Source organism: Saccopteryx leptura, chromosome 1 (assembly GCF_036850995.1).
Source record: "Saccopteryx leptura isolate mSacLep1 chromosome 1, mSacLep1_pri_phased_curated, whole genome shotgun sequence".
NCBI classification, from domain to species: Eukaryota; Metazoa; Chordata; class Mammalia; order Chiroptera; family Emballonuridae; genus Saccopteryx; species Saccopteryx leptura.
Genome location: NC_089503.1, coordinates 133,292,005 through 133,319,478, shown reverse-complemented (window position 1 = coordinate 133,319,478; position 27,474 = coordinate 133,292,005). Strand labels below are relative to the sequence as shown.

At 47.3% G+C, this 27,474-nt stretch overlaps 1 protein-coding gene across 3 annotated transcripts; it reads right to left on the bottom strand.

The window, feature by feature from the left end:
- Positions 1 to 895: 895 nt before the first annotated feature.
- On the bottom strand, positions 896 to 27,429 carry BRD9 (bromodomain containing 9). Of its 3 annotated transcripts, none has more exons than XM_066375117.1 (16): positions 27,229 to 27,429; positions 26,398 to 26,612; positions 25,992 to 26,124; positions 24,519 to 24,579; positions 23,496 to 23,640; positions 21,327 to 21,437; positions 20,466 to 20,641; positions 18,942 to 19,074; positions 16,936 to 17,011; positions 14,816 to 14,917; positions 13,639 to 13,771; positions 11,510 to 11,621; positions 9,147 to 9,185; positions 6,189 to 6,288; positions 3,240 to 3,407; positions 896 to 2,107 (listed from the first exon to the last, which is right to left on the bottom strand). In XM_066375117.1, exons 1-16 carry the CDS (start codon positions 27,278 to 27,280, stop codon positions 2,007 to 2,009), a joined length of 1,857 nt encoding a protein of 618 aa, XP_066231214.1. In that variant the 5' UTR covers positions 27,281 to 27,429; the 3' UTR covers positions 896 to 2,006. The 3 variants fall into 3 exon arrangements, with proteins under 3 accessions (XP_066231214.1, XP_066231222.1, XP_066231233.1); XM_066375125.1 differs by having other exon boundaries at positions 20,466 to 20,581; XM_066375136.1 differs by having other exon boundaries at positions 20,466 to 20,578.
- Between the last annotated feature and the right edge of the window lie 45 nt (positions 27,430 to 27,474).

The window sequence follows — 27,474 nt, the reverse complement described above, 5'->3', positions numbered from 1 at the left end:
CCCCCCACCCCAAGGCCGGAAATCCAGATTCTGCCTCTCCCAGCTTCCCTGCAGTTGGGGTGCCAGTGGAGAGAAAAGGGGTGGGGTGAGACTGGGGGCAGTGAGGCAGCAGCGGCATTGAGGCAGAGGGCCACTGCAGGGCTGGGCAGCTCTGTGGCCTGTGGGGTCATGGTCCTTAGCATATGCTCTGGCCAGATAGCTCCGTTGTTTAGAGCATCGTCCTGATATTCAAAGGTTGTGGGTTTGATTCCTGGGCAGGGCACATATAGGAACAGATTGAGGTTTCTCTCTTTCTCTCTCCCTTCCCCTTTAAAATCAACTGAAAAAAAAATCCTTTTCTGCCTGACATGTGGTGATGCAGTGGATAGAGCATCAACCTGGAATGAGGTAACTGGTTTGAAACCCTGGCCTTGACTAGTCAAGGCACATGCGAGAAGCAGTTGGTGAACAAGTGAAGTGAAGCATCTCCAATCTCGCCGGCCCTCCCTTGTCAATAAAATCTAAAAAAAAAACAAATTCCTTTTCTGCTCCCATGTTACAGCTGCCTCCTGATGCCTTACCTGTGACATGTTTTGCTCCCCTTTCATCAAACACCTGCAGGGCACCCTTAATTACTCCAGACAGGACTGCAGCCAGCCCCCTCGCCCAGGCAGGCAGTGGCCAGCAGGACCCTGTCCAGCAGTGCTTGTGGGCCCAGACATGCCACACTGCCCTGCAATCACACATCTTCTCCCCAGGGCTGACCCCACTCCAGGTCACCAACTCTCTGGTTTTATGTGTGCACAATAAGGGAAGAGAGGAAGTTGTGCAGGGATGCGTATGACCCCAGACGTCACTATGGAAGACAAGAACCAGGCGACATGCTGAGAGGCAGGAGGAATGAACACAGTCAACCTCATGTGACAAAGGATTTTTACTGAAATGTCACTTAAAAGTGTACACCTAGGCCCTGGCTGGCTGGCTAGCTCAGTCAATTAAGAGCGTTGTCCCGAAACAAGGTTGCAGGTTCAAGCCCCGGTCAGGACACACATGGGAAACAACCAAAAAATGCAGTACTGAGTGGAACAACAAATGCGTCCCTTCCCCTTCCCTCTCTTTCTCTGTCTTTCTAAAAATCAATAAAAATGAAGCTCTGGCCAGATAACTCGGTTGGTTAGAGTATCATCCAGAGCGTGGAGGTTGCTGGCTCAATTTTCTGGTCAGGGCACTTACAGGAGCAGCTCAATGTTCCTGTTTCTCACCCAAGCTTCTCTCAAAAAAGAAAAAGGACATTTGGCAATGCTGTAAATAATTCTAAGCAATTACTTTTTGTGTATCATTCTATTAAGAGCCGTATTTATATTTTGCCAATATAAAGACATCCAGTAAATATATCCAGAATAAAAAATGTTTTATGGACACAACACTTCATCACAACTGGCAGGGCAGTTGACCTCTATCTAAGTCTTCCAGCAGAATATATTCCTTCCTCAGACACGTGAACTGAAGAGAACAGGGGAAGCTGCACTCAACTCCCTGCCTGTCCAGGGCCAGAAGGGTGTGTGACCGGCTCCCCACATGCTCCTGTGTGGCCCCACTATGATTGCCTTGGAAATGTGGGGCCGTGGGGGATGGGTGGGAAAGGACAGGATCCCCAACAGTACGCAGACAGGCTCTACCATGTCTGCTTCCCAAGGGCCACTGCGGAGGATGTGGGGTGGGACAGGTGCATCCACACCAACCACAGGGAAGGGCTTTATTGATGTCACATAGCTCAGACTACACCAGCGTTAGATGATCTGGATATAAGCCTTTATATAGGATTTCCACTATTCTGGGTTCAGGGGCTATCTACAGAAACACTGGATCAACGTGCAGCCGACATGATATCCAAGACAATTCACCATACTTCCCCAGGCTGCCTCCCGCATGCCAGAGGAAGCATGAAAGTCTATCTCATGACAAAAACTCTGTACATGCAAATAAAAACTTAAAAAAAATAAAACAATTAAAGACTATCTACAATGCTAGCTCTTTGTAGAGGTTGCAGGTTCTGGAGACTGAAGAAATTCGTACGGGTCATGGGTCACCTCTGGCTGCTCACCGACACTGAGGCGAGAAGGGCTTCCTGCAATCATGGGAAAGATAAGACATTTCATCAGGTCTGTACACATAGTGCAGGCGCCTGGCCAGAATCGTGTGTGTCTGAGTGACTGCTGTTAGTAAAGCCCAGGACTCAACCAGAGCAATGGCTCCCGTGGTACAGGCCACCCCCCTCATCACCCCTAAGGTATGAGTCACCACCCTACCACTCCCAGGGTATAGGCCACCCCTGTAACTCCTGGAGAGGGGGCAGAAGGCCACTTTTCAGACACAGCAGCGGACACCCTGTAGCAGGAGGCTGGCCCTGCCTCTTCCACACAGCACAGCCACTGCTCCTGCAGGAACAAGGCTCCTTGGCTAGGGCAACCCTCAAACAAACCCCAGCCCCCTGAATCGGCTTCAGTGTCACCCTGAGTCCACCAGGATGTTGGAGTCCTCAGATCTGAAGCCAACCCAGGGCTACCTGGGACCAACTTCATGCACTGTTTATCACAAGGTTAATGGGACCAAAAATACTGGTCCTTATTCGGACCAGTTTGCCAAAGTTCTGTGGCTGATTACCTCCCCCATTAATTATTCTCTGAAAGAATAATTTAACATTAGTATCTGGGAACTGAAATAGTAGCACAGACATATTCAAGGAGCCATGAGGCAAATGTCTGGTTCCCCTCCTGGCCGGCCTATGACATTCATTAAACACAGGAGCACCCTGGTCAAGGAGGGTCACACTTTCCCCAAATTAAAGATCTGGAGGAACAAACTTGTCAATACACTGTTTTAGGACTAACCACAAGAACAGTAGAAAGAAACAAATATTATGAACATCTAACCCTACATGGCTGTAAGGGTCCGCAGCCTTGGCCTCACAAAGGGCTTCAGCGTGAAGGCCCCTGGGACTCGCTCTGACATATAGATTGCCAGCATCTTATGGCCAAGGACAAATATTCACAACACTAAGTTCCACTCAGTACAGCCACATGACAAGGGAGGCCTGTTCTCCGAGCTCCAGGGTACTGCAGTCTTGTGGCCCTGGACTTGCTGCCCGCACAAGCTCCAGCCTCCTAGGATCTCTGCCTTTCTTGACCGTCATGCTCCTGCTCTCTCCCCAAACTGATGCTGGGAGATGTGGGGCAGAGGTCAAGCCAGGGCCGCCTTACCCAGGTGGTGCTGATCCCTGTCGGAGGTGTTAGACAGGGAACTGAGGTTGGATGACGGCCGGGAGCCCCCACGCTCTGCCTGCGCCTCATGCAGGTCCTGTAAGAGCTTTGTCGTCTCGTCCAAGTTCAGATGGCTGTCATCATGGTCTAGCTCCTTCTTCACTTTCCCTGTTCAAGCACAGGACGAGACATTGGCCCAGCCACCCGTTGAGCACTACATGCTGGCACTTCTGGTCTGCAACTGCAATCTGTTACTTGTCACTACACACAATCAGGACAACCACTCCTCATAAGTGAAGGCAGATGAACACAATCAAGCAGAAGGGGGTGGAAAATGATGAGAGGGCAATGTGCCTGACAAGAAAGCAGGTGCCATGTCAATCTGAGCCTTTTTTTTTTTTTGTATTTTTCTGAAGTTGGAAACGGGGAGGCAGTCAGATAGATTCCTGCATGCGCCCGACCGGGATCCACCCGGCATGCCCACCAGGGGGCGATGCTCTGCACATCTGGGGCGTCGCTCTGCCGCAATCAGAGCTATTCTAACGCCTGAGGCAGAGGCCATAGAACCTTCCTCAGTGCCCAGGCCAACTTTGCTCCAATGGAGCCTTGGCTGCGGAAGGGGAAGAGAGAGACAGAGAGGAAGGAGAGGGGGATGGGTGGAGAAGCAAATGGGCGCTTCTCCTGTGTGCCCTGGCCGGGAATTGAACCCAGAACTCATGCACGCCAGGCTGACGCTCTACCACTGAGCAAACCGTCCAGGGCAATCTGAGCCATTTTATGGACAGAGACCTTGCACTCCTGTCATAACAACCAGAAAACAAGACGATGTTTGTTTTCAACCAAGGCCTGCAGGCAGTAGAACTGAGCACACTGGGACCTGCATGGCCGGGCAGTGAGGGAGCTAAGAGCTGGAGAAGACAGGCTGCCTGGAGAGCTCACAAGTCTTGGCCAACCACTGCCCCACGCCCTGCCAGGGAGTTCAATGGCTCACATACATCCTTCCAAGCACATGAAGGATGCAGCCGATGGGTAGGACCACATTCACCCTACCCCGTGGCACTATGAATGCCTCAACACACACCTTGGAAGGGATGACAGCTCTGAGTTAGTTGCCCAACAGCCTGTTGGAACAAGGTCCACCATAGTTCAAAGGCGGGCAATCCAATCTAGCACCCAACAGCATAACTACAGTCTGGCCTCCAATAATCCTCTAGGTAGGCAACAAAGCAAGAAAACATGGCCCCCACCAGAGACACAGAATGAGTAGACAAGGTGTTAAAACAACAATTGGGTACACACTCCATGTGTAGAGAAGGCAAGAAAACATGGCCACGAGGCAAGAAAGGGATGAGATGATGACACTAAAAAAGCAGAACAGAGCTGGATAGAAAAGAAAACCCCAGGAAGGACAATGGCAGGTCAGCGCGGCAGAAGGGACTAGTGCCCTTGAGGATGCAGTGTAGGACAGCCCAAAACAGCCTTAACAACAAATGGGCAGAACTGGGGTACAGCCAAACCTCCTATATTTGATAAAACCTCTAAATCCTTGGGATCAAGCAGCTGAACATAACCCAGGAAAAATAAACCTAAAGAAAAGCAAATAAGGGATATTATGACCAAACTACTAAAAACCAATAATAAGAAAATCTTAAAATACGGCCAGAAGAAATAAGGATAGCTGGCATGTAGAAAAGCATTATCATAGCAGCTCTAGACCACTAGCATTACCAAACCACCACCAACACAGAGGGGCTCCCTACACCTAAGCTGTTTGCACAATGGTAGGACTATTCTGAATACTGCTTTCCTTCTGGTCACCTGGAATCTGGGGCTGTGCAAAGCAAAGCTGCTGCACCGTCACAACCACGTTGGGGGTTAGGCACCTACTGAAGGACACATGGGGGGGGGGGTCCTGGAAGTTGTGCCTGGTCTCCAGATGCACCCCATGTGCCTTTTCCTTTGGGGAATCTGGTCAGGATCATTTCACTGTAATAAACCACAACCATGAAGACAACCATATGCTAAGTCTTAGGGAAATCACCAAACCTGGGGGTGATTCTGGGGACCTCCAAATACTGGAAAAGTGGGGAAAAAAACCCCAGCAAGATGGCAGACATGAATCCAATCATATCAATAATTGCTTTAAACACAAATGGTCTAAACACACTCCAACCAAAAGGCAGAAACTGTCAGAATAGATGATAAAACAAGACTGGACTTTATGCTCTTAACATGGTCTGCTGAAACCCTCTGCACTCCAGACCACAGGGCTGGCGCTCTCTCCCCGAGCGTTTCAGAGGTTGAGCAGCACCTCTGGTCTCTTCCTGTGATGCCAGAAGTATCACACCTCAACTGTGACAACCAAAGATGTATCCAGATGTTGCCACAAGTCCCCCGGGGGTGGGGAGGAGCTGCTCCCGGATGAAAGCACAGCTGTGTCCAAAATAAAAGGTTAGAAAATAGACCACAAATACCACTGGTCAACAGGGAGCTGGGATGGCAGAGAGGATTTCAGAGCATCGAGTGCTGTGTGAGATGCACAGGACATTTCACACGGGGAATTGGGGGGGTTCAACAGTCCATGGGGGAACATACTGATGGGCACACATGAGCACACTTATGCACTAAGAGCACTAACAACAGGTCTAATGCTTGTACCAACCAACAGAATGGAAGAACTCAGTGATCCTAAAGATGGAGCCTGAAGTCAGGAGGGAAATCCAGGAGAGCTTCATCTGGAGCCAGCTGAAGGTGGTCCTGGGGACAGCAGCGCCCTCACTGTGCAACCTGACCTGGCCAGCCACCATCCCGGAAACAAGGACAGGCAGCACTGCAGCGGCCCTTGTCCCTGGGGACTGCCCCTCAGGCTGACTGGGGCCCTTCCTTTCAGCTGAGCCTGACAATTCAACTACAGTGTTATGAGGCAGGCATGTGCCCAGTACAACATACCCAGAGAGCTGAGCATGGAGATGTCCAGAGAGACGTCAGAATACGATTTCACTGACATGAAATCCAGCACAGAGCCACCATCTCCTAGGGAGTCCCCAGCCTGCAGAGGACAGGAAACAAAAAAGGAAAGACACTACTAAGTGGGCAGTGAACAACCACTGACAGGAGAGTTGTGCTCTGTCATGTCCAGTCCCAAGAAGTGCCCAGCCGTGGCACAGCCAAGTCCACTAGGTATGAGCTCTGAGTGCACCACCACCCAGACCAAGGCCAGGCAGACACAGTGAGGCTGCTGGCTCTCTGGGGACTTGGTGCGAGGGCACGTGGGAGATGCAGTGTCAGGTACACAGCGCCTGAAGAGCCCACAACTACTTTTCAGGGACTTCATTGAACAACTAGTACAGCAGACCTCAAAGCAGAGCATTCGCTTTCCTTCTCCCGGTGAGGCCGCCCTGAGAGCAGACTGTAGCCTGCCTGCTTCCCTGCCCCGTGGGGGCACATCTTCTCTGGAAGTCTGCTGTGTCAGTTCTCAGCTCCCTCCACATTTTACACAAATGGCCAGTCCACCTTCTCTGAAATAGTCTACCCTACCACACACACAAATTTTCTTCCAGCCAATTTGTTGCTCTTAGAATATTAGAAGTTTAAGATTAACTTATTTACCTTAAGTAGATATTAGAAGACCCATCTCTGGTACTTTAAAGCCCTTGAAACTCTGCCAAAGCACATACTCTTACATGGGTGCTGAATCCTAAGTCACTATTAGAGAATAGTGTCAAATGATCGTGTCCTCCCCAAACAACAGTCTGGAGTGACATAGTTTCTTCATTAAATAGTTAAGAAACAAAAGCTCCATATGACACGTGCTGAGAGTCCATGGTTTGTGTGGACACCTTTTACAGGCTTCCCACTACACTCAGTCCCCTCCCGGGGCTCAGACAGGCCCTGCCAGACTGCACGGCAGGGAGAAGTGTCCATCCCCATCCAAAGACTGACAGGAGCCCAGTGACAGGGTGAGGCTCCCGCTACTGAGCAAGGGGCACCAGGCCTACGATGCCCAAGCCCGCTGGGCTGTCCTGGCCTTCGTGTGAACCCTGTGCCATCAGGCTTTGTTGACCTCGGTGTGAATCTTCTGTGGTTGAGCCACCTTGGTTTCAGTGTGAACCCTCTGGTTGGGCTGTCTTGGCCTCGGTGTGAACCTCCGCCACAGGGCTTTCTTAGCTATGGTGATCTGTGAATTTGCTTCCCTCATTTGGCTTTCATAAAACATATCTCTGTTTGTACTTTAATAAGCAATCTCTCCCAAGAGGAACTGTTATAGTAATAATTCAGGCCATCAGTACATCAGGCTGAGCTCATATTTAGAGACCAACGATGGGCCAGGTTGTCACCACAAATTCCTACAACCCACCGTTAACATCCAGCCTCTTAACCAGAGACTGAGGTTTAGAGCTGTTAGTTACACCACCCAGAGCTGAGCACCAAAGCCCTTACCCTTCCAACTCAGCAGTGTATCCCACAGCTGTGTTTTTCAAGGATGTTAGAGGCTTATCTGATGATCCTAAAGCATGAGTCTATTTGGGAGCTCATTAAGACTTCCTGAAAACAGCTGTTCTCCTCACAGTTTATTCCATCAGGAGAAGGGCAGCTAGCAGCAGATTTCCCTGGAGACTACAGCACAGCACTGCCGCCACCCCCAACACACACGCAAGTGTGCGTACCAAAGAGCCTTCCTGACACTAGACTGCTCCAGGGCTCACCTACAAGAAACTGCTCTGGCAGTTTCCATTGGCCACTTCTAGCTAAGCATGGAGGTCTACATTCTAGATAGCACTGAATACATTATCATCAAAGTTTGTACCTTTGAGGATGTTAAAGTTGATCTAAAGCAAAAGTGAACACTAGCTGTAGAAATGTCTGGGAGCCCTCAGTGGTGACACAAGCACATTGTCGCAGAGGCCATGAGGGGCACGAGTATGACGGGATGAAGTGAGCAGAGTTGGCTGCCTCACTGGATATCAATCTCAGGCTGCACATCTCACAAGGACCGAAAAGCACAGAATGGAGCTGAGCACAGGGACAGGCACAGCCAACAGGGTCAAAGGCCGGGGTGGGGAGGAGGCACTCAGCACAAGAGACAGTACAGGTAACAGGAGGCCCCTTCTGAAAACTGCCCACACTTGCCCCACGGCTGTCCCCTTGGAAGCTCTGGCCGAAAGACAGCAGTGTGTGTCAGGCTCCCAGCTCCAGGCAGCACGAAGCATGGCCCAAGTTTCTGAAGAGGAGTGTGGTGCTTGCTCTTAACACCCCACGGCATCTGCATAACCAGAGTCCCTAAACAGAACCCTGGCTGCTTTATGTACACAGCCACACTGGAGAGCACACCCTCCAGGGAAATACCATGTCACCTTCTCTAGTCTGTCACTCAACAAGTCCCACCGGCCAGGCACCTGATCCTCCTGCCCCAGGAGAGCCCTCCAACCACCAAGGCCAGGTAACAACTGTGGCCCCGGGCCCAACGCCCTGCCCAGCATCCTGGCATCTCTGCTCTAGCATGTGCACTTCACGATATTCCCAAGGGACAGGAAAAAGAAGGGAACCTTAGCCAGATCACAACTAAGTTTCCTCAAACAGAGAGCGTCTACATGAGGCCCTGATGACCACAGAGACAATGCTGCTGCATGCCCTGTGGGCCCTGGAATAGGCCCACCCTGCCTGGTAACCATGAATTCCTGAGTTTGGATTTGGAGGAACATGCTGTGAATTTACCTCCCTTACCCCAAGTCATTAAAAATAAAGGAGTGAAAAGAGACTACTACTTAATCTTACTCATCAGAAACTTAGTTCCTAAATAAGGCAATACCTGAAGCTCTTCCCCACCATCCCATTTCAGAGGCAGACCACAACCGTCCTGCTGGACCCTAATAATTACGTTTTTACTTACACATCCATGGAACTCACCTTTACTTCATCTGGGGGCTTCATTGGGACACTTCTCCTCTGTAAAGCAAAACAGGAAGGAAACCAGTTTTTCCAAACGATTTTATATAGGGTATTAATCCATACCAGGGACACACGTGACGACCTGTTCACCACTCCTGGGTTGTGCTCGTTACGTTCCCACTATATTGTGGATCAGAGCCGCGCCTCAGTGCTTCTGTGCAGCTGGCAGTGTAAGACAGCTAACCCCACCACAGAGGATCTGATTCATACAGCAGCAGTCATGATTTCCAGCGGACTGAATGCCCAGGACAGCACCGGGGCAAGACAGAGCTGAAGGGGTGAGAGGATACCCAACCTTGTTTTTGCACATCAGATGATGTAAAACAAAAGAAAAAAGTGAGATGTTGTACTCTGGGTCTTCAGGGAAGCTCAAGAAAATACTAGGCCTGGGTGGTTTAACCTGAAAGATTCCCAAGACCAGCTTGAATCTTGATAGTGCAGGATGCCTGATGGTGCCTTTGCCCTCAGGTGGGCAGAGCTACGGGGCCATATACTCTTTTCCTCCGCCTGCACAGTGCCTGGAAGAGGACTTATGCTTGACCCCTACTGTGTGACTGCAGCTTGAATGCTGCACTGAGCCACTGTTCTATAACCTGGTAGGAGCGTTACCTTAAAAAATACCCTAGTTCTGTGTATGTACCCAAACAACAGAAATCAGTTCGCACAGGTTTGTACCTGGGACCTACTATCCAAAATGTTTCTGAGATTTGTTTGTGTTGTAAATTTCACAAACTCCTAGGCAGAAAAAAAGTACTGCCATATTTTATAATGTCTGTTACCCCATATCAGCTTCCTTTAACGTATACATTTTAGTATTACTTAATGCTATAGCACATCTAAAATTATACAATTCTGCAACACAAACTGCTTATCAGAAAGTGATCAAACTGCAACCCAGAAAGGAAACTGCGGTGCTAACACATTCAGGTCTCCTGCTATGACCACCACATAGTGTAAAGATACATGCAGATGCATGCTCCAGATACTGTGGCCAGATCAGTGCCCTGAGGACACTCGCTCTGGAGAGGAGCACACTGCTCAGAGCAGGAGCTCCAGAAATCCGGGAAGGACCCCAAGCGGGGCTGACACTAACCTGTGCACATCTAGATGAAATGCAACGGAGCTAGGCACACAGGGTGAGACATGTCTGAACTCCACCCAGACAAAGCAGACACCTCACCAAAACTAGGGCCACCAGAAGAGACCTCAAAAGAGCGACTCCTTAGTATTTAAGCCAAACTGACCATAGAAGGCTGCCTAGATGCATCGTAACAAAGCTGAAAAACAAGCTGCAAGAGGATCAGGTGATTCAGAAGTAGTAGCTCTGGCAAACTAAACTTTCTTTAAAGGAAGAGAATAAAATCCAACAAAAATACAATGAAAGCTTATACCCAATTAAAAATTTTCTAGTAGCAACGTTAAAATTAACCTTAATATGCAATTGATTTTAACATAGTTCACTTTAACTATTGAAGACATTTTTATTCTAACATGTACTTTTGCTGTACTAGTATTTATAGCTCGCACTTTCAACATATCTAAATTGAAACTAGCTACACTTAAAGTGAAAAATTAAAGCACCCAGTGCAGACTTTTTCTCTGAAGGGACGGAGAGGAAAACAGGGATGGGCAAACGCAGGTTTACAGTTGTTCATATAGGGATACAAATAAATAATATTGTAATAAATAAATAACGTAAGAATAAACATTTGCATACTCACAACTGTAAACCTACTTTTGTCTACCCTGCATTTGAGGCTTTGAGGGCCATGTATGGTCTGTAGTTTTGTTTTTTACAACCTTTGAAAAAAGTAGAAAAAATTCTTAGCTTATGGCCAGTTTGTCAGTTGTTGCTCTTGACCAAAAGAGATACATTACAAATAGAAAACAAAGATAAAAATGACTGCAGACATAGAAACAGTGGAAGCCAAAGTCTTTCCAAGTAGAAAGGAAAAAAACATCAACCTATTAATTCTATACCTGGGGAATTTTGAAAACCAAAGTAAAATAAAGACTTTTCTCAAAAAAAAAGCTGAGCAAATTCACTGTCAGCAAATTTATACTATAAAACAATTCCTCAGGACAAAGCAAAATAACAGCAGATAAAAGACATCCGGGTACACACACATTATAAAGAGTATGTGATAAATAGGGAGGATTTCTAAAAGTTTCTTTTCAAGACAACTGACAAAAGTAAAAATAAAAAATCAGTGAGGGAAGAACTGTCAGCATTGACCTAAAAAGAGCACACATGTCCCTAAGAAGCCAGCCGTTTGGACGGCTCGTCTACGGGAGCAGCAGCACAGCACAGCACAGCCCACCTGCCGCAGCTGAAAGAGCATCCGTGAGTGGTCTCCGCCTGTGATCTGGTCCAGGAGGTCGTCCACCATTCTCTTGCTATAGCTCCCAGCATCCTTCACAAACTCCTGCAGGCTGGAAAGGGTCAGGAGAGAACACATTGTCACAAATGCTATGTGCTGTCATCCTCCAGACCCTGCTGCCACCAATGCTGGTGATCCTGAGCACAGACATCTGTGACATGAGCACACCTCAGCTGCTCCTCCATGAGAAGTTCTGAGTGCTGCAAACTGCTCAGATGTGGTCAGTTTGGGGAGTGGATCAACAAACTTCATCAGATCCTCAAAGTGGTCCACGACCCCCCAAAAGTTAAAAAGATATCAAGAAAAAAATTTAAATAGCAGGAACAGTATATGCACACAGATGACTTTAACTTTTGTAAAAGAAGCACATTTATATCCGTTTGTTTGGGGTTTAAAAATACAAATAGACTGAGGAGAGATGCAGTTTTAATGGCTACCTACTAGGGAGGGAAGGGAGCAGTTGTAGGAGCCGGGCTCTCCATGGTCACCTTTTAGTTTCACTTTGGTTTTCGGGCCACATGAATGCTTTAAAAAACAAAATAAAACCAAAAAATTTAAAACGAGGCAGCACACAGAAAACCCATGATCCTAGCATCAAAGCCCAGAAAAGGCTCAAAAGGGCTGCCCAGAATTCAAAGACCTTCCTTCACACAGACTGAGGAAGGTTGCTCGTCTGGAAGTGATACTACCCAAGTCTCTACCAGGAACATTTTATGATAAACCACCACATGACAGTTGAGAGGAAGCAAGGACTGGCTGGAACACACACAAGGTGGTCTGGAAGTGCCTCAAGACCAAGTGTCTGGGGAAGCTGGTATGGGGAGTCCAATAGGAAAAGGCCCTGGTACCAAGCCCAGGCCCCGCCTGCCTGCCTTTATTTGCTGCTCATGCACTGTGACTTTCTCTGCATGGCACACAGAATCTGTACGTGTTTCAGGATTACTCTCCTGGGGAAGGCAAGCGTGGTCCAGCTACATGGTGCTACCTGAACAAAAGAGGAATGGTGTCTCTGAAGAGCTGTGGGCACGCCGCCAGGGTAAACATGAGCAAAGGGGGGCGTCACCAGTTTGTGATACCATCTTCTCATGTCAGACATTTTCTCCTTGGTTTTCTACTTTTTCTTCTGTCTCACAAACATCTGGGCTAGATAGTCATTTATTGTATTAGGAGCTGATTTCTTTCTTTTTCATGTGTCATTTCTTTACAGAATAAAACAAAAATATAATTTGTAAAGAGTCTATTTCTCAGAGGCTAATAAGTTTCTTTACCATAGAATATTCCTAAAATTTCACAAGAAGAGTGACCAAATTGTACTTTGCCATAGAAAATAAAAAAATACATACAATAACAGTTCTATAGAAACATGGTATATCTATAATTTCAACATTATATTGTTGTCTCTGTTAGGGCTGACCTCTGTCTCCAGAATTCATATGCTGAATCCCTAACCTGCCCGTCCCTCAGAATATGACTGCATTTGGAAACACAGCCTTTAAAAAAGTGATTAAGTTAAAATTAAGTGTTTAGAGTGTCCCATAATTCTGTATGATTGGTGTATTTATAGGAAAAGGAGATTAGGACATAGAAACACAGAAGGACAACGAGATGACACAGAAAGGCCTCCAGAGAAAGCAGCCCTGCTGACACCTACATCTCAGACTCACAGCCTCCAGGACTGGGAGATAATAAATGTTAGTTGTTTATTGCTCTGTCTAGTGGGGCTTGTTACGCAGCCCAGCTGACTACTACAGCCACCAAGAACCACCTCTCAGTACAACTGTGAAACAAACTCTTCCCAAACATAAACAGGTGGTCATATACACACACACTTTTTTTGAGCTACAGCCCAGATCATCACCTTCTTAAAATTGTGATTGAGTTACCTGAACTTTACGACCAGCCTACAGTATATCACAAGAGTTAGCAAAACTAACTTGGAAATTTTTGTTATTTGAACCTGCTGCCATGGTTGTGTCCTCCACTTGCCCCAAATGGGCTCTGAACTGCTCAACAGAAAAATGGCCACTGCCTCAGAGCAAGCTAAAAGTACAGGTCTCTGCACAGCTTACCTCAGTGCACACTGCACACCTGTCTCGTCTCCATAGGCTGAATATAGAAGCTCCATTTCATCTGATTTCAAGTCTCCAAATACAGAATTATTATGCATTGACAGTGCTGTGCTGGCACTGGAGAGAAATGTGACTGGGAGTGGAAGAAAAAGGAAAATCATAAGAAACATCAGGCTTACTCTCAAATGACATTGTCACAAGATGCAATCTAGCTTTCTCCTGTGTGCTGCTCACCCACATGCTTACACAACACATCCCCCAGTAGCCCCTTTCTTCTCTATGAAATTTTTGCTGAATTAGTGAATATAGCTGAACTAATAAAAGCTTTTGGGCAATAATTAGCAGAATCACTTCATCACCCTTGTTTTCTTATACCTCTGGGGCCAATGACCACAGAAAACGGTTCATAGGGGAGTGAGCGTGACTAGTTAGAAGGGCTTCTTGGTGCCGGCACATGCCCCAGACATCACTGAGAACCGCGCCAACAGAGGCTGGCTGGTGCTGAGGGAATCAGAGATCACGGCCCTGAAGGGGTATGTGCCGGAGCCTCTGCATGGATGCTGATGGGCCAGAAGATTTGTGTTGTGGGCACAAAATGGTGAGAAGCAGCAACCAGGGCCTCTACTTGCTAGATGCCAGGAGCACCCCAGTGTGACAATGGAGCACCCCAGAGTGACAATCAAAATGTCCCCAGGAACAAAAGAGCTACACATCCTAACGGGACACTTCAAGACAAACCAGAAAGCTGGCCAGATACAAATGCAGCCAGTGCACTTGCACCCTCCCTTATCTCTGTAGTCACACAGATCTCTCTCGGCTCCAGGCTGCGTCACCACCCTCTCCAAATGGATGAAATGTGATGGTTGGAGGAAATAAAATTTCCACTGCTAGATCAACACCACCAGCTCCAAGAGTCCGGCTATCACGGCAGACAGGGGTGGCCATCTGGAGAATTCCACAAGTGCAGGGCCGAGACCATCCATCAGTGACAAGCAGATGGCAAAGGAGAAACATGCCCAATATTATGTTTTTCCTACTACTTCAATTTTATTATTGGTTTCAAAGTTAGAATCTGGACATAGTTCTGAAACCAGGTGAGTCCAGAAGACCTTGGAGGAGGAACTGAGAGCTCACTCCTCTGCGGTGACTCACGGACCCACACTCGCCGCATACTCACCTTTACTCCTTCTCTCATCTTTGAAGCCAAGCGTGGTGAAGCTGAAGCCGGGGAGCAGCTTGCTGGAGAGTGAGCTCAGGTCCACCGGGTGGGTCTCCTCCTCTGCAAGAAGGCCATTTGGGAGCCGGTGACTCACGGTGCCCCCAGCCCCACACGGCACCTAGAGCACTCTTCTCTTCATCTCATAGTAGGTTTGTGTGGGAGAAAGGGCCCAGAGGCTCTTCATAAAGACCATCTAAAATCAAATTTACAAAAGCCAACTCCCATTCTCAAACCTTAACTGCACTGTAGTTTCACTTCATGATTATCCCAATCAACATAATGTAAAACTTCAGCTAACCATGACACCAGCAACATAACATTTCAAACTGAACACTCACCACCTCTAAGTAAGGCTGTATGCATTCTAACAGCGACTGCGGAGCCCCTGCCTTTGTATACCATCCGGCTGCACACTACCTACAATCAAGTTGTCCCTCACACACTATTCATGTGACCTGGACAGGATTCTTCAAATCTCCAATCAGAAACTCCACCTCATGTTCTCTCAGCTAACTGCTGAGCAAGTTGTATATTCTTTTACAAAAAACAGGACAATTCATTCTGGCTAAACAGCAAAGAAACTGATCAGTTTGTACTCTGTATACATCAGAATACATTAAATAAATCCGTGTGCCGCCCTGGCTGGCTAGCTCAGTGGTAGAGAATTGGCCCGGTGTGTGGAAGTCCTGGGTTCGATTTCTGGCCAGGGCACAGAGAAGTGCCCTCTGCTTCTCCAGCCTTCCCCCTCTACTTTCTCTCTGTCTCTCTCTTCCTCTCCCATAGTTGAGGCTCCATGGGAGCAGAGTTGGCCCGGGCACTGAAGATGGCTCCATGACCTCTGCCTCAGGCACTAGAATGGCTCCAGCTACAACAGATCATCACCCCCTAGGGGCATGCCGGGTGGATCCTGGTCAGGTGCATGCTGGGAATCTGTCTCTCTGCCTCCCCACTTCTCACTTCAGAAAGATACAAAAAAATAAATAAATAAACCTGTGTGCCAAGGGCTAGGTAAAATAACGCCACCAGGCATGTCAGGCCCATGTCCATGTGCACAAAGCCAAAAATGTGTTTAATTTTCTGTGTGTGTGTGTGCCCGTATACATATTCAATTCCAGTGAGTTTTGATTTTCATCAAAGGACAAGTCTTTAAAACTTTTTTCAAGGAGCCTGACCAGGTGGTGGCACAGTGGATAGAGCGTCGGACTGGGATGCGGAGGACCCAGGTTCAAGACCTCAAGGTCACAAGCTTGAGCGCGGGCTCATCTGGTTTGAGCAAAGCTCACCAGCTTGGACCCAAGGTCACTGGCTTGAGCAAGGGGTTATTCGGTCTGCTGTAGCCCCACGGTCAAGGCACATATGAGAAAGCAATCAATGAACAACTACGGTATTGCAACAAAAAACTGATGATTGATGCTTCTCATCTCTCTCTCTCTGTTTCTGTCTGTCTGTCCCTATCTATCCCTCTCTCTGACTCTGTCTCTGTAAAAAAAAAAAGAACAACCCAAAAACCCCCCAAAAAAACTTTTTTCAAGGAGATGGAAAAGCATAAAATACTTTTAAAGACCAAAAATGATCATATAGGCTGGATGGAACCAGTATTTTATACCTCCTTCATGATCTTCCTTGATATAATAATCAACTGGAGTTTTTCTTCTAAAACTCATATTTGAGCTGAGATACCTTTTTCAAATTTTGAGTTGGGCACTGGTTTCTGACAAAGGAGCCCTCCCTGACCTCGCGATAGTAAGTCTAGTCCCAAGCCTGGAGCTCTGCAGGAGTGCAATTCCAGTTCTGTTGACTGTCCTAGGACCCGTCAGAAAGGTCAGGCCAGCACCTCTGCCCTTACTGGACCACCAACCTCAGTCCAATTGCCATAAAAGCACTGTGGGGAGGGGTGTGCAAAAGCAGGAAACCGAACAGGGCTTCTCACCCAACACTTGACCATTGGCATCACACGCTCCAGGGAAAACAGACATCACAAACAGTTTAAAAGGTTTTAAAATCATCGACTAGGACAGAGGTTAGTAGAACAATAGGAGGGTGTAAAAGAACACTGAGCCCTGAGAGGGACCACCTACCGTCAGCATCTGGCTCAGCCGTGTTGACCACGCTGTAGAGCAGGCTCCCATCTCCACTCTTCTTCAGATAGCCCATCTGCAAGGAAGCACGGCTGAGTGCACATTCTCCCAGAGGGGTCAGCCCTCAGCTTCTAGAACTGAGATTTCTACTGACGCTCCAGAAACTTAAGGCCTAGTAAGCAGTATGGCCTAGCTTGGAAAATCCTGCAAGGCCACAAAGGTCACTCGTTTCTCCACGAACAAAGACTAAAAGCCCCCTCACACCCCTCCCCAGAGGTTAAGACCCACTTGCAAATAATGCACACAAGTGCAATGAAAAAACTTCTTAGAAAAGCTCTTCGTGACACTTCTACAAGGGAGCTTCTGAAACAGAAATCTTTATCTAGAAACAATTTTTCACAGGAAGACAGAAGCCTCAACAACACGAGTTAGAACAAGACACTGGTCAATAAGCATCATGTTATCAATGGACAGCCCAGCAGGGGTCCCCAAACTTTTTACACAGGGGGCCAGTTCACTGTCCCTCAGACCGTTGGAGGGCCGCCACATACAGTGCTCCTCTCACTGACCACCAATGAAAGAGGTGCCCCTTCCGGATGTGTGGCGGGGGGTCAGATAAATGGCCTCAGGGGGCCGCATGCGGCCCGCGGGCCATAGTTTGGGGACGCCTGGCTCAGAGCCTCCATCTCTAAAGCACTTGGGAACTATTTCCATTTAAAAATCAACCACCAAATAAGACCAACTGCTCCTCTGCAGGCCATGAAGAAAATGAGGAAGAGAAGGCACCTCACCTGTATGTCAGTGTGCATAGGGCAGAAAAGGGTGGCCACCTGTCTTAGGTGCTGGAGCACAAGCTGGGGGCCCAAATGTCTGAATGGGAGCAGCAAGCCCAGAAGGGGAACCAGGGCCCAAGCAGGGTAAGGCAATGGGAGATTGGTTATTCTTGATGAAATGAATATTAAAGGAAATGGAAGCCAGGTTTCTAACTGTGGAATTACAAAACCGAAAGGGAGAAAAGTAGAGCAGGCCCAGTGATACCGGACGGCATTGAAGGCTCAGTGTTTTCTAGCTCTGTCCACTGAGGGCCACACAGCACACAGGTCTGGGTTTCCGAACACTACTCTCCACTAAGGAACCAGTGCTCTTTGGAGAAACAACCAAGTCCACAGCTAAAGAGCAACAGGGGTACAGACCTGCAGGTCCAACAGAATGACAATGTAAGCCACACAAGGAGCCTCAAATTTTCTAGAAAGCACATTAAAAGTAAGCAAAATACAAAACAAACAAAACAAACAAAAAAAAAACCCAGGCAAAATTAATCTTAATAGAGTTGATATAACCCAACATATCCAAAAAGTTATTTCAAAATTTTTTACAATCACAAACTTAGTACATAAAAAATGTAAAATTCTAGTTTAGACTACATATTGAAATAAGATTTTGGGTATATCAGGTCAAATAAAATATATTAGAATTTCATTTGTGTCCTTGTAAACACAACTACTAGGAAGTTTAAAGCTGTATATGTGACCTAAACTCCTGGATGGGCTGGCCTAGAACATCTTTTTGTGTCAGAGAGAAAGAGACGCTCAAACGATGGTGCAATCTCCTCCTGAGGACCAGCAGCCCACTGGACAGGCCCCCACCAGCCAGACCTGGATCAAATCCATGAGTGACCGCAGGGACACACAAAGATGTGCGTACAAGAGAGAAGAATTAACATGGACCAGAGAAGCCTGGCGGGCTCAGCCTCCACTGAGTGCTGGAGGTTAACATACTCCTGACCCGGGTGTCTGTCCCTGGAGAACCCCTTTCCCACCCAGGAGACACGGCCAATGTCTACAATGGCCAGTAAGGATGACCCTGACTGTAGCATGCACTCCTGAGCTGGACCCTCCAGAGAAAAAGGCACCCCATGACAGCAACAAAGCTCAAAGACACACATAACATCCTGATTCTGACGGCTGTGCCACTGTCCTGGCAGAAAACACGTCAGGGAGCACTACCTTGCCACCTGGAAGGAGTCGGCTGATCCTGTCCCGAGCCTCGTCCGCCGCATGCTCTACCAAGGCCAGCACGTGTTCTTCTGCTGTGCTGTCAGTCAGACTGCAAGCGTTCCCTTCTGGCTCAAACATGCAGCTACAAAGCAGGAACCACACAAGTCACCAGGAGGCACTCGGCACACACCAGTTCACCCCTCCCCACTGTGGTCAGTCCCTAATGCCCCCAGTCACACAAAGGGCCAGTGACACCAAATGCACTTTTGCTCCCTTTCATTTTAGTCCTAACCACTTCCTGAAACAAGATCCTTTCATTAAGATAAACAGTTAATTTAAGCCAAGTAAATTTTCCATATTTCTCACATCTGTACATGTTTCAGTTGCTTTAAGAACAAAAAAAGAGACATCACATGACAGGACCCTCACTGGTTAAAGCCTCCTTCAAAGCACCATTAGAAAAAGTGGAAAAAATACTGTGGAGGGCTGAGGCGCTGGCAGTGAGCCGGAGCTGGGAGCAGCCTGGGAGTGTGAGGCTGCTTGCTGGGCTGAAGAGCAGCCCCCAGGGCAAGGTCCCAGGGATGCCTCAAGACTGGAGCAGACCAGCCTCAAGTTCCACGTGGAGGCGTTCCTGATTCAAACAGCTGAGAGGTGCCAGGTGAGCACTCAAGGAAGGCAGGCTCTACTGTGGAAGGTTCTAGAAGCAGGTGGGCAAGACCCTTGCAAGGACCACGGAAGCAAGCCCAGCCTGGGGATGTGAGCCTAGGGGGAGGCCCTTCCTCCAGTCTAGTGTCTACAGCTAGAGGAGCAGGGAGCTCTAGAGCGGGGTGGGAAATGCATGCTGCCATGCATGCTGCTTGCCCAATGTGACACAATTTTGTTCTCTGAGCCAAGGACATTAAACCCAGGTCACCGGCATGTGAATTGCACATGAGGAATTTCTTTGGAGTAAATGGCCAACAAATATTCATAAATAGGCCACATGTGGGAACAGCAGTGACCAGTGGACCTGCTGCAGGGCTGGACAGATGAGCTCATCAGGTCCCACCTGGGACAGAGCCTGTGTGCATGCAGTGGGGGCTGTTTCACCCCTCTTGCCTCCAATGTCCACCAGTGTGACACTGACTCTCCTCCAGGACAAGTTACTGCCCTGGCAGTAGGATGGTGGTGGTCCACATGTGGAGAGCATGGATCACACAGCAAACAACCACTTCCTGCAGAACCGACTGCAGGATCCTATGGTCTTCTGATACCTTTTGATGGTGATGGTGAGGTTCCTTATCCACATACTATGGGCACCTCACTCTTGAGGTGGGTAAGGAAGGATGGTCACAGCCCTCTGAACACAGGTCTAAGCTTCCGGGGTTCCGGGGAGCTGTGATCCTCCCACCAGGCTGTACAGCAGCCCATCTCTAAGCTACACTGGAGACACCAGCAGAAACACAGGCCCGTGTCCCTGCCCTGCTTTCCTGGCGAGCACCCGCCTTCCCGAGGTGGGTATCTGACTCCACGGGCAAGTGCACTTCTCTTTACCTGATGACTTCTCTACTCGGCCTTTTGGATTTCTTGGCAGTTTCTACTTGTACAGGTACCACTTCAGGAACAGGTTCCTCAACAGCTGTATCTTCATTGCCCAGAAGAGCTGCCTGCTGAGAAAAATCCATGTCCTGCATAAACGACATGCTGCGCTTCAAAGCTAACAGCCGCTCCTAGAATCAGAAAGGACAGAGCAGCACGACTTTACCTCTCCCTCACAGCCAAGGTGCCATGACAATGGGATGGGATGGGGATGGCCACAGCCTCACTTGGCCCAACAGCTAACCTATGCGGTGCAGCGGGAGGTGGTCATGGGGTCAACACCAAAGTGTGCAGCCAATTATCTGGTGGACATGCAGAGACGGCAGAGGGGGGACAGGCCAGAGGGCACAGCGCTGCACCTCACCTACAGGCTCATCAGGCATAAGGCATTGGTCCTAGACATGTGACACATGCAACCTGGCTCACAGGGCAGACCTGGGTAGCTACTCAGGATGGCCAGGATGTCCTCACTGGATTCGGTGAGGGAGCCACACAAAACAAACCCAACACATGGCTGCAATCGAGTGAGACAGACACCTCGACTTGAGATAAAGAGATCCTGAACTTTCTACCTACCCTAAGGAGACATTACAGCTAGGGCAAGAGCAGAGAGTGCCTGAAGGAGAGGGGCGTGGAGAGGGACATGGGCAGGGCAGCTTGGGAGTCTACCCTAAAGCAGAGGGGTCCACACCGTGGCCAGTGACGGAAAGATGGAAGCATGTCATTCACTGTGAGTGAGTTTCTGTTTAGGCATAAACAACGTAGAAGAGGAGAACTCTTGTTTCTGTGGCTCCTCGCTGTTAGTGGCTTTCTTACTTTGCTCATCATCTTAAAGCCTGCGTGAAGGATCTTCTTAGCTAACTTGTAGTACACAGTGTCTGGTCTGTTGTATGTCATTGCATTATCACACATCAGTTTGAAATCTGCCTGAAAAAAGAAAAAAAAATTCATCAAGTTTAAAACACCTCATGGACAATAGCAAAGGGTTTTGGTTCCTGTCAAAGAGGTAAAAATGAGCTAGAAATCAAGTGAAAAACAACTAAATTTGGCTCTTTCATTAAAATAATACTGTATTTTTTGCTCCATAAGGTGCACTTTTTTCCCCCCAAAAGTGGAGAGGAAAATGCCTATGCATCTTATGAAGCAAAAAATACAGTATTTTATTAAATATTTTAACACACCATTTGGTTCAGAATATTTTTTTTCTTGTTTTCCTCCTTAAAACCCAGGTATGTCTTATGGTCAGATGTGTCTTATGAAGCGAAAAATACATAACTTTAAAACTCAGAGAAATTTTTGTAATTGTTTCATTGATCTTAATTTGCATGAAACAAAGTCAGTACTTCTTTCTGAGCATAATATGTACATTTCACAAGACAAAGATGATGGCTGCCTCTACTTCTCTCCCCTCCCTTTGGGAGGAACTCAGACATGTATAGGAGCAAAGACCAACAGCTAACTTAAGCAAAAGTCCAGAGATGAACTGAGAGGTGGGCATAGTCATGTGCTCTATCTTGGGGATTTTTCCATAGGATTTAAAATTGTCTACTGACAGTTATTCTAGTGCTTTTAGAAAAAGACTAAAATAAAGACAGTCTTATTTAACAGTTTATATTAAAAGTAAGTTATTTGAAACATCAGTATTTTAACATCCTAACCAAATTATTTAGCACACAGCTATCACAGGTGAATTAGATACCAGGATGTACAATGACCACTGAAGCTACATACCAACATAGCGTGTGCTATCTGGGAACCTTAAAGCCACTGTGACAGTGTCCCCAGGGCTGAGACTGAGGCTATCAAGTGAAAAACAACTAAATTTGACTCTTTCATTAAATTTGGCTCCCGGCCATCATGGATTCCAAATGTGTAGTGTTCAGGACACTCTCTGAATTGTCTTTCTCTGGCTTATTTCACTTAGCATAATGCTCTATAGATCCATAAGACAAGTACCGTATGATTTTATTCACATGTTGAACCTAATGAACAAAATAAAAAAACAAAATAGACCCAGACCCATAGATTGAGAACAAACTGACAGTCGTCAGAGGAGAAGGGGGCTGCCAGGCTAGGTAAAAAATATGAAGGAATTAAGCAAAAACAAAAATCCTCATAGACATAGTTAACACACCTAAGAAAGAAGCCTAATGAATGCCCTTTCCTAAATGACATTACTGCCAATGTTGTCAAGCATTTGTTCTGATTGACCACCCAGGGTTTCAAAGCCAATTAATTTCTACCTCTCACAACCAGTACTAAAAAGATTAAGAGTAAAGGATTCAAGGAATGTAAGAATTTATCCTAAAAAACAAAAAAAAAAACAAAAAACTACCCAAAGTCTCAGTTATTATAAGACAAAACAAAGAATTAGGAAATTTATATTTTTAAAAATACCCATGCTGGAACCAAGCCAAATATACACATCCTTGCTTGACCCAAGATGTACCATTTATGCTAGCAGTGTAACTTAAAAAAAAAAAATACATTTCAAATAGCATGTAACATATGGGACAGCTTCTAGACAAGTGATTTTCAACTGGTGTGCCATAAGAATTTTTAAAACATGCAATACCTGCCTACCCAGGGGCACTGACTTCTTTTCCTTCAGATTATCAAAACAAACAAACAAAAACCAGCCAATACAGCAATAGTTGTCTGGTGTGAATGAGTCAAAATTATACCTATTTTTTTGTCACATCAGCTAAAAATATATTTTTTGGTATGCCACAGAATTTTAGTCATTAGTCTATGTGTGCCATGAGATGAAAAAGACTGACAACACTGTTCTAGACCAAAATACAGAGAAAATTACCACCAACCCATTTCCTTGATGCTATGTTTGTGAAACATCAACCCAAATACAGAAACACCCACAAAAACTTGCAACTGGAAATGACCTAACATGAAGGACGCATTTTCTGGAATAAACTAATGCAGAGCTTCCTAACAATTACAGTATATTGGAAACTGAAATTAATTTACCTTAAATTCCGTGACAGACTTGTATTCATTAGCCACAATTTTGTCCTTCATTGTGCCAAAATCCATTGGATGCTTTATTATCATTGAGTATCCAGGAGCAATTGCATCCGTGACAGGAAAAGCAAAAAATCCATGAGGATCTTTTCTGAAAACAGAAACATCTTTATTTCAACTGCAAACCTCCAAAACCATCTATACTGCTCACAAAAATTAGAGGATATTTTATCACTTCATATTCATTTTTGAAATATCCCCTAATTTTTGTAAGCAGTATATATTTAAACTGAAAACCTCTAAATCTAAATGTCTGAAAGGTACAAAATCCTTCACAATAGGAAATTTTAATAGAATTGACCAAAGTTTATTTCTTAAAAATAAAAAAACTTTATGTTCTTTAAAACTGTGGTATTTTTGGCCTGACCAGGCAGTGGTGCTGTGGATAGAGCATCAGACTGGGATACAGAGGACCCAGGTTTGAGACCCTGAGGTTGCTGGCTTGAGCGCAGGCTCATCCAGTTTTAGCATGGGCACCTTGGACATGACCCCATGGTCGCTGGCTTGAGCCCAAGGGTCACTCACTGGCTTAAGCAAGGGGTAACTTGCTCTGGAGCACCCCCCCCATCAAGGTACATATGAGAAAGCAGTCAATGAACAACCAAGGTGCCACAATGAACAATTGATTCTTCTCATCTCTCTCCCTTCCTGTCTGTCTGTCCCTATCTGTCCCTCACTCTATCCCTGTCATAAAAAATAAATAAATAAAAACTGTGGTATTTTTGGATATACTAAATATTCCAAAACTAGCATCCTGGCTGCAGCCATGACATCTACATCATAACATCTCTGACAATCCCCACATTGATGGAGCCCTCCCCTTTCTGCTCTTGAATGGTGCTTGCCGACCCCATCAGACTGGGCGTTATCAGTGAAGCAAAGTATCTGCATCACACATGATGGTGGTGGGGGCAAGAACAAGGATACCCAAATGCCCCCAAGCACAAGCTCTTTAGAAACACTCTTTACCTCTGGAGCTGACGGAGGAAATGCTCTAGTAGTTGCTGAATAGGCGTGCTCTCGTTTTCAGCTGATTTAAAAGTAAAAAAATAAAATTGAGCAAAAAGATTTTGATATCACTTCACTGGAGAGCTCCAATTTCATAGTACATATTTGTTTCAAGGTCCACAGATTAATGAGAAGGTTCAAATAAGAACTGGGCACAAAGATAAACCAGACCCAGCCTTGCCCCCCACAAAGTTCAGCTGGGTAGAAAGGGCATATCAGTCCCCAAACCCAAGTGCCAGTACTCCTTAAAACAACAATATATAGCTATCAGTCATCAACCTACTTCCAGCCCCTATCGCCACTGAGCCTAGTACATTCCAGACAGGGGGAAACAAGGCTCTGGATATAGAAGTTGATCCTGGATTCATCAACTATCACTTTACTTCAGAGTGCTAAACTTCTGGATATGTCTGTTCTTCACATGTAAAACAGAGATAAGAATACACACTGTACAGGGGTTATTGTGAGCACAGCCATTATTTGCTATGGCTCTATGCACACATGTGAAAACATGGTTTTTGTGAATGTAAACAGTCGTCAGTCTAGGTTCCCTCTAGAAGCTAAATGTATGTAACAGCCTTTCCTAGTTCTGTCTACTAGTGGCTACACCCAGCAACCAGACTTTGGTTTCTAAATGCCATTCTCCATTGATGACCCGAGACTGAAGCACAACAGGAGTGCAGACCAGCAGGTTCCTAATGTGAAACTCTGCAGAGTGACGAAGAAAGCATCAAGTGATCATTAGTTATTCAGGCATACTGGGTGAGAGGCGTCCAATAACATGACCCCAAGAAAGGCAGATTAAGCTAACATTGCTGGTGACTGTACTAACTTTGCAGACACAATCACTTAATAAAATGTCGTTTGCATATGATCTTCTCTTCTCCCCAACATGCTCATCAGCCCCAAGTCCTACCTGTTCACCATGGCAATGGCTTGCTCAGGGAGGAGTACTGCAGAAAACAGCACCCCACCACAATCGCAATGCAATACCTCCTCAGCAAAAAAGAAACACCCAAAGAGCAAACCCCCTGACCATTTGGAATCCTCTGAGGGAAGTGACCACACACAGATCACAGGATTCCAGAAGCTCTCCTTTGGTGGAGTCAGCACAGCTCCCAGTGTTTCTGAAGTCCTGAATAACTGACTGAAACACTAGCCTCTTCCCATCTATAATAACCTTCTTAGCTCACTGGCTTAAAAAAAAAAACAAAAAAACGCCAGGAGCAACAGTTGACCAAAACCTGCTCTAGAAATTCAAAGATGATGGCAAGAACCTCAGATACAGCTGTATTTCGTATAAGCCTTGGGAGAGAAAACACTGTTCTTTCCTCTGTGTTTCTACCCCAAAGCTGAAGGACACGGTACTAACCACTGCTTCACAGTGAAAAGCTCCAACACTCCAAGAAAAGTCTTTGAAATGCCAGCACTTGCCTGGCTGTGTCCGGCATGCTCGGACTGGCCGATCAGGAGGCGGCTCGACCTCTACCTTCTTCCCAGGATCAAAGTCATCGGCCTCTCCCTCTGTGTCGCAGTGTTCCTTTTCCCGTTTCCGCTTCTTCTCTTCCTTTGAGGCAGTCAGGGCAGTAAGAGCAATGCAAACAGTTCTAAACAAACCCCCTGCTTCTAAGGGGAAACACAGCTAACATTTTTCTCACTCCCGACTCCTACCTTTACAAAGACCTTCTGCAGGGGTCAGGGGAAAAGTGATACACCAAGAGCCAGAACTGAAGCAGCTACCTTTGTGGTCTGTTTTGCTACACACAAAACACTCTTCCTCTTAAGCCCTGCAGTACTCCTGTCTGCGCCCACCACCCCCAGGGCACCGACCTCCTTTTACCTTTCGCTTCCTTCTTTCTTCATCATCCAAATATTTCTCCTTCTCTGACTTTTTCTTCTTTTTCTTCTTCTTCTCTTTGTGCCTCTCTCGCTCATGGTCTGACCTATCATCGTAGTAACTGGAGTCATGGCCAGATCCAGAGAGTTCAGTCACTTCGCTCCCTCCAACCTTGAGGACCAGCTTCAGGGGCTTCTCCAAGGGCTTGTCTGAGTAATCTGTAGAGAAAGAGAAGGTGGCCTTCACCATGTGGGCTTACAGAAAACACCACACAGGTGGGTGACACTGTTGAGACCCAGGAAAAAAGAGAATTGGCCCTACTAAGGTGGAGCAGGGAAACGCTAAAGCCATCAGGGAAAGACGATGGGGTGAAGCTGAGTGACTGGATGTTAGTTTCTCTTTCCTCTCCATTTCCTTCCCTCCCTCTCAGAGCATTACCCTCAGGAAGCCAGAAAGAGGAGAAAGCAACAAGGCCGGTAGGGACCTGAGACCCAGCAGCGCGATCCCGCATCCCCAAGCCCCAGTTCACCCCCTCGCTGTCCGCTCACACCGGGCGAGCAGCTGCAGGACCGGCCACGGGCAGGGAAAGGGGGAAGGACCGAGGAGCTAGCTAAGAGCTCTCCCGGAAACCCGGACGAGCCAACTTAGATGCTTGGCTATTCTCCAGAACTTGGGAGGTGGACCAGACTGAGAGCTCGAGCCCCCGCCCCGCGAGTTCAGGCACCCGCCCCCCCGGGAAAGCACGCAGCCCGGGATCCTTAGCGTGTCCCCGGGACCCTTGCACGCGCGAACGCCCACCCCGCTCGGCGTCACAAAGCGCGCCCGCCCCCTCACCCTCGTACGACGAGCGCCACTCGGTCTTATGTTTCTTGTGCTTCTTGCCCATGGCGGCAGCGGGGCCCCGGCGTGAGGCGGAGGGCAGCAGCGAGCGCGCCCGGAGCGTAGCCGCCGCCCCCGCAGCCTGGCTAGCCTGCCGCCTCACCCTGTGGGTGCCGTGGGGCCGCAGAGGAAGCAGGTCCCGCAGCCGGAAATGACTCCCCCTTTCCCTGCTCGCTGGACCGAGCGCTTCCGGGTCAGGGG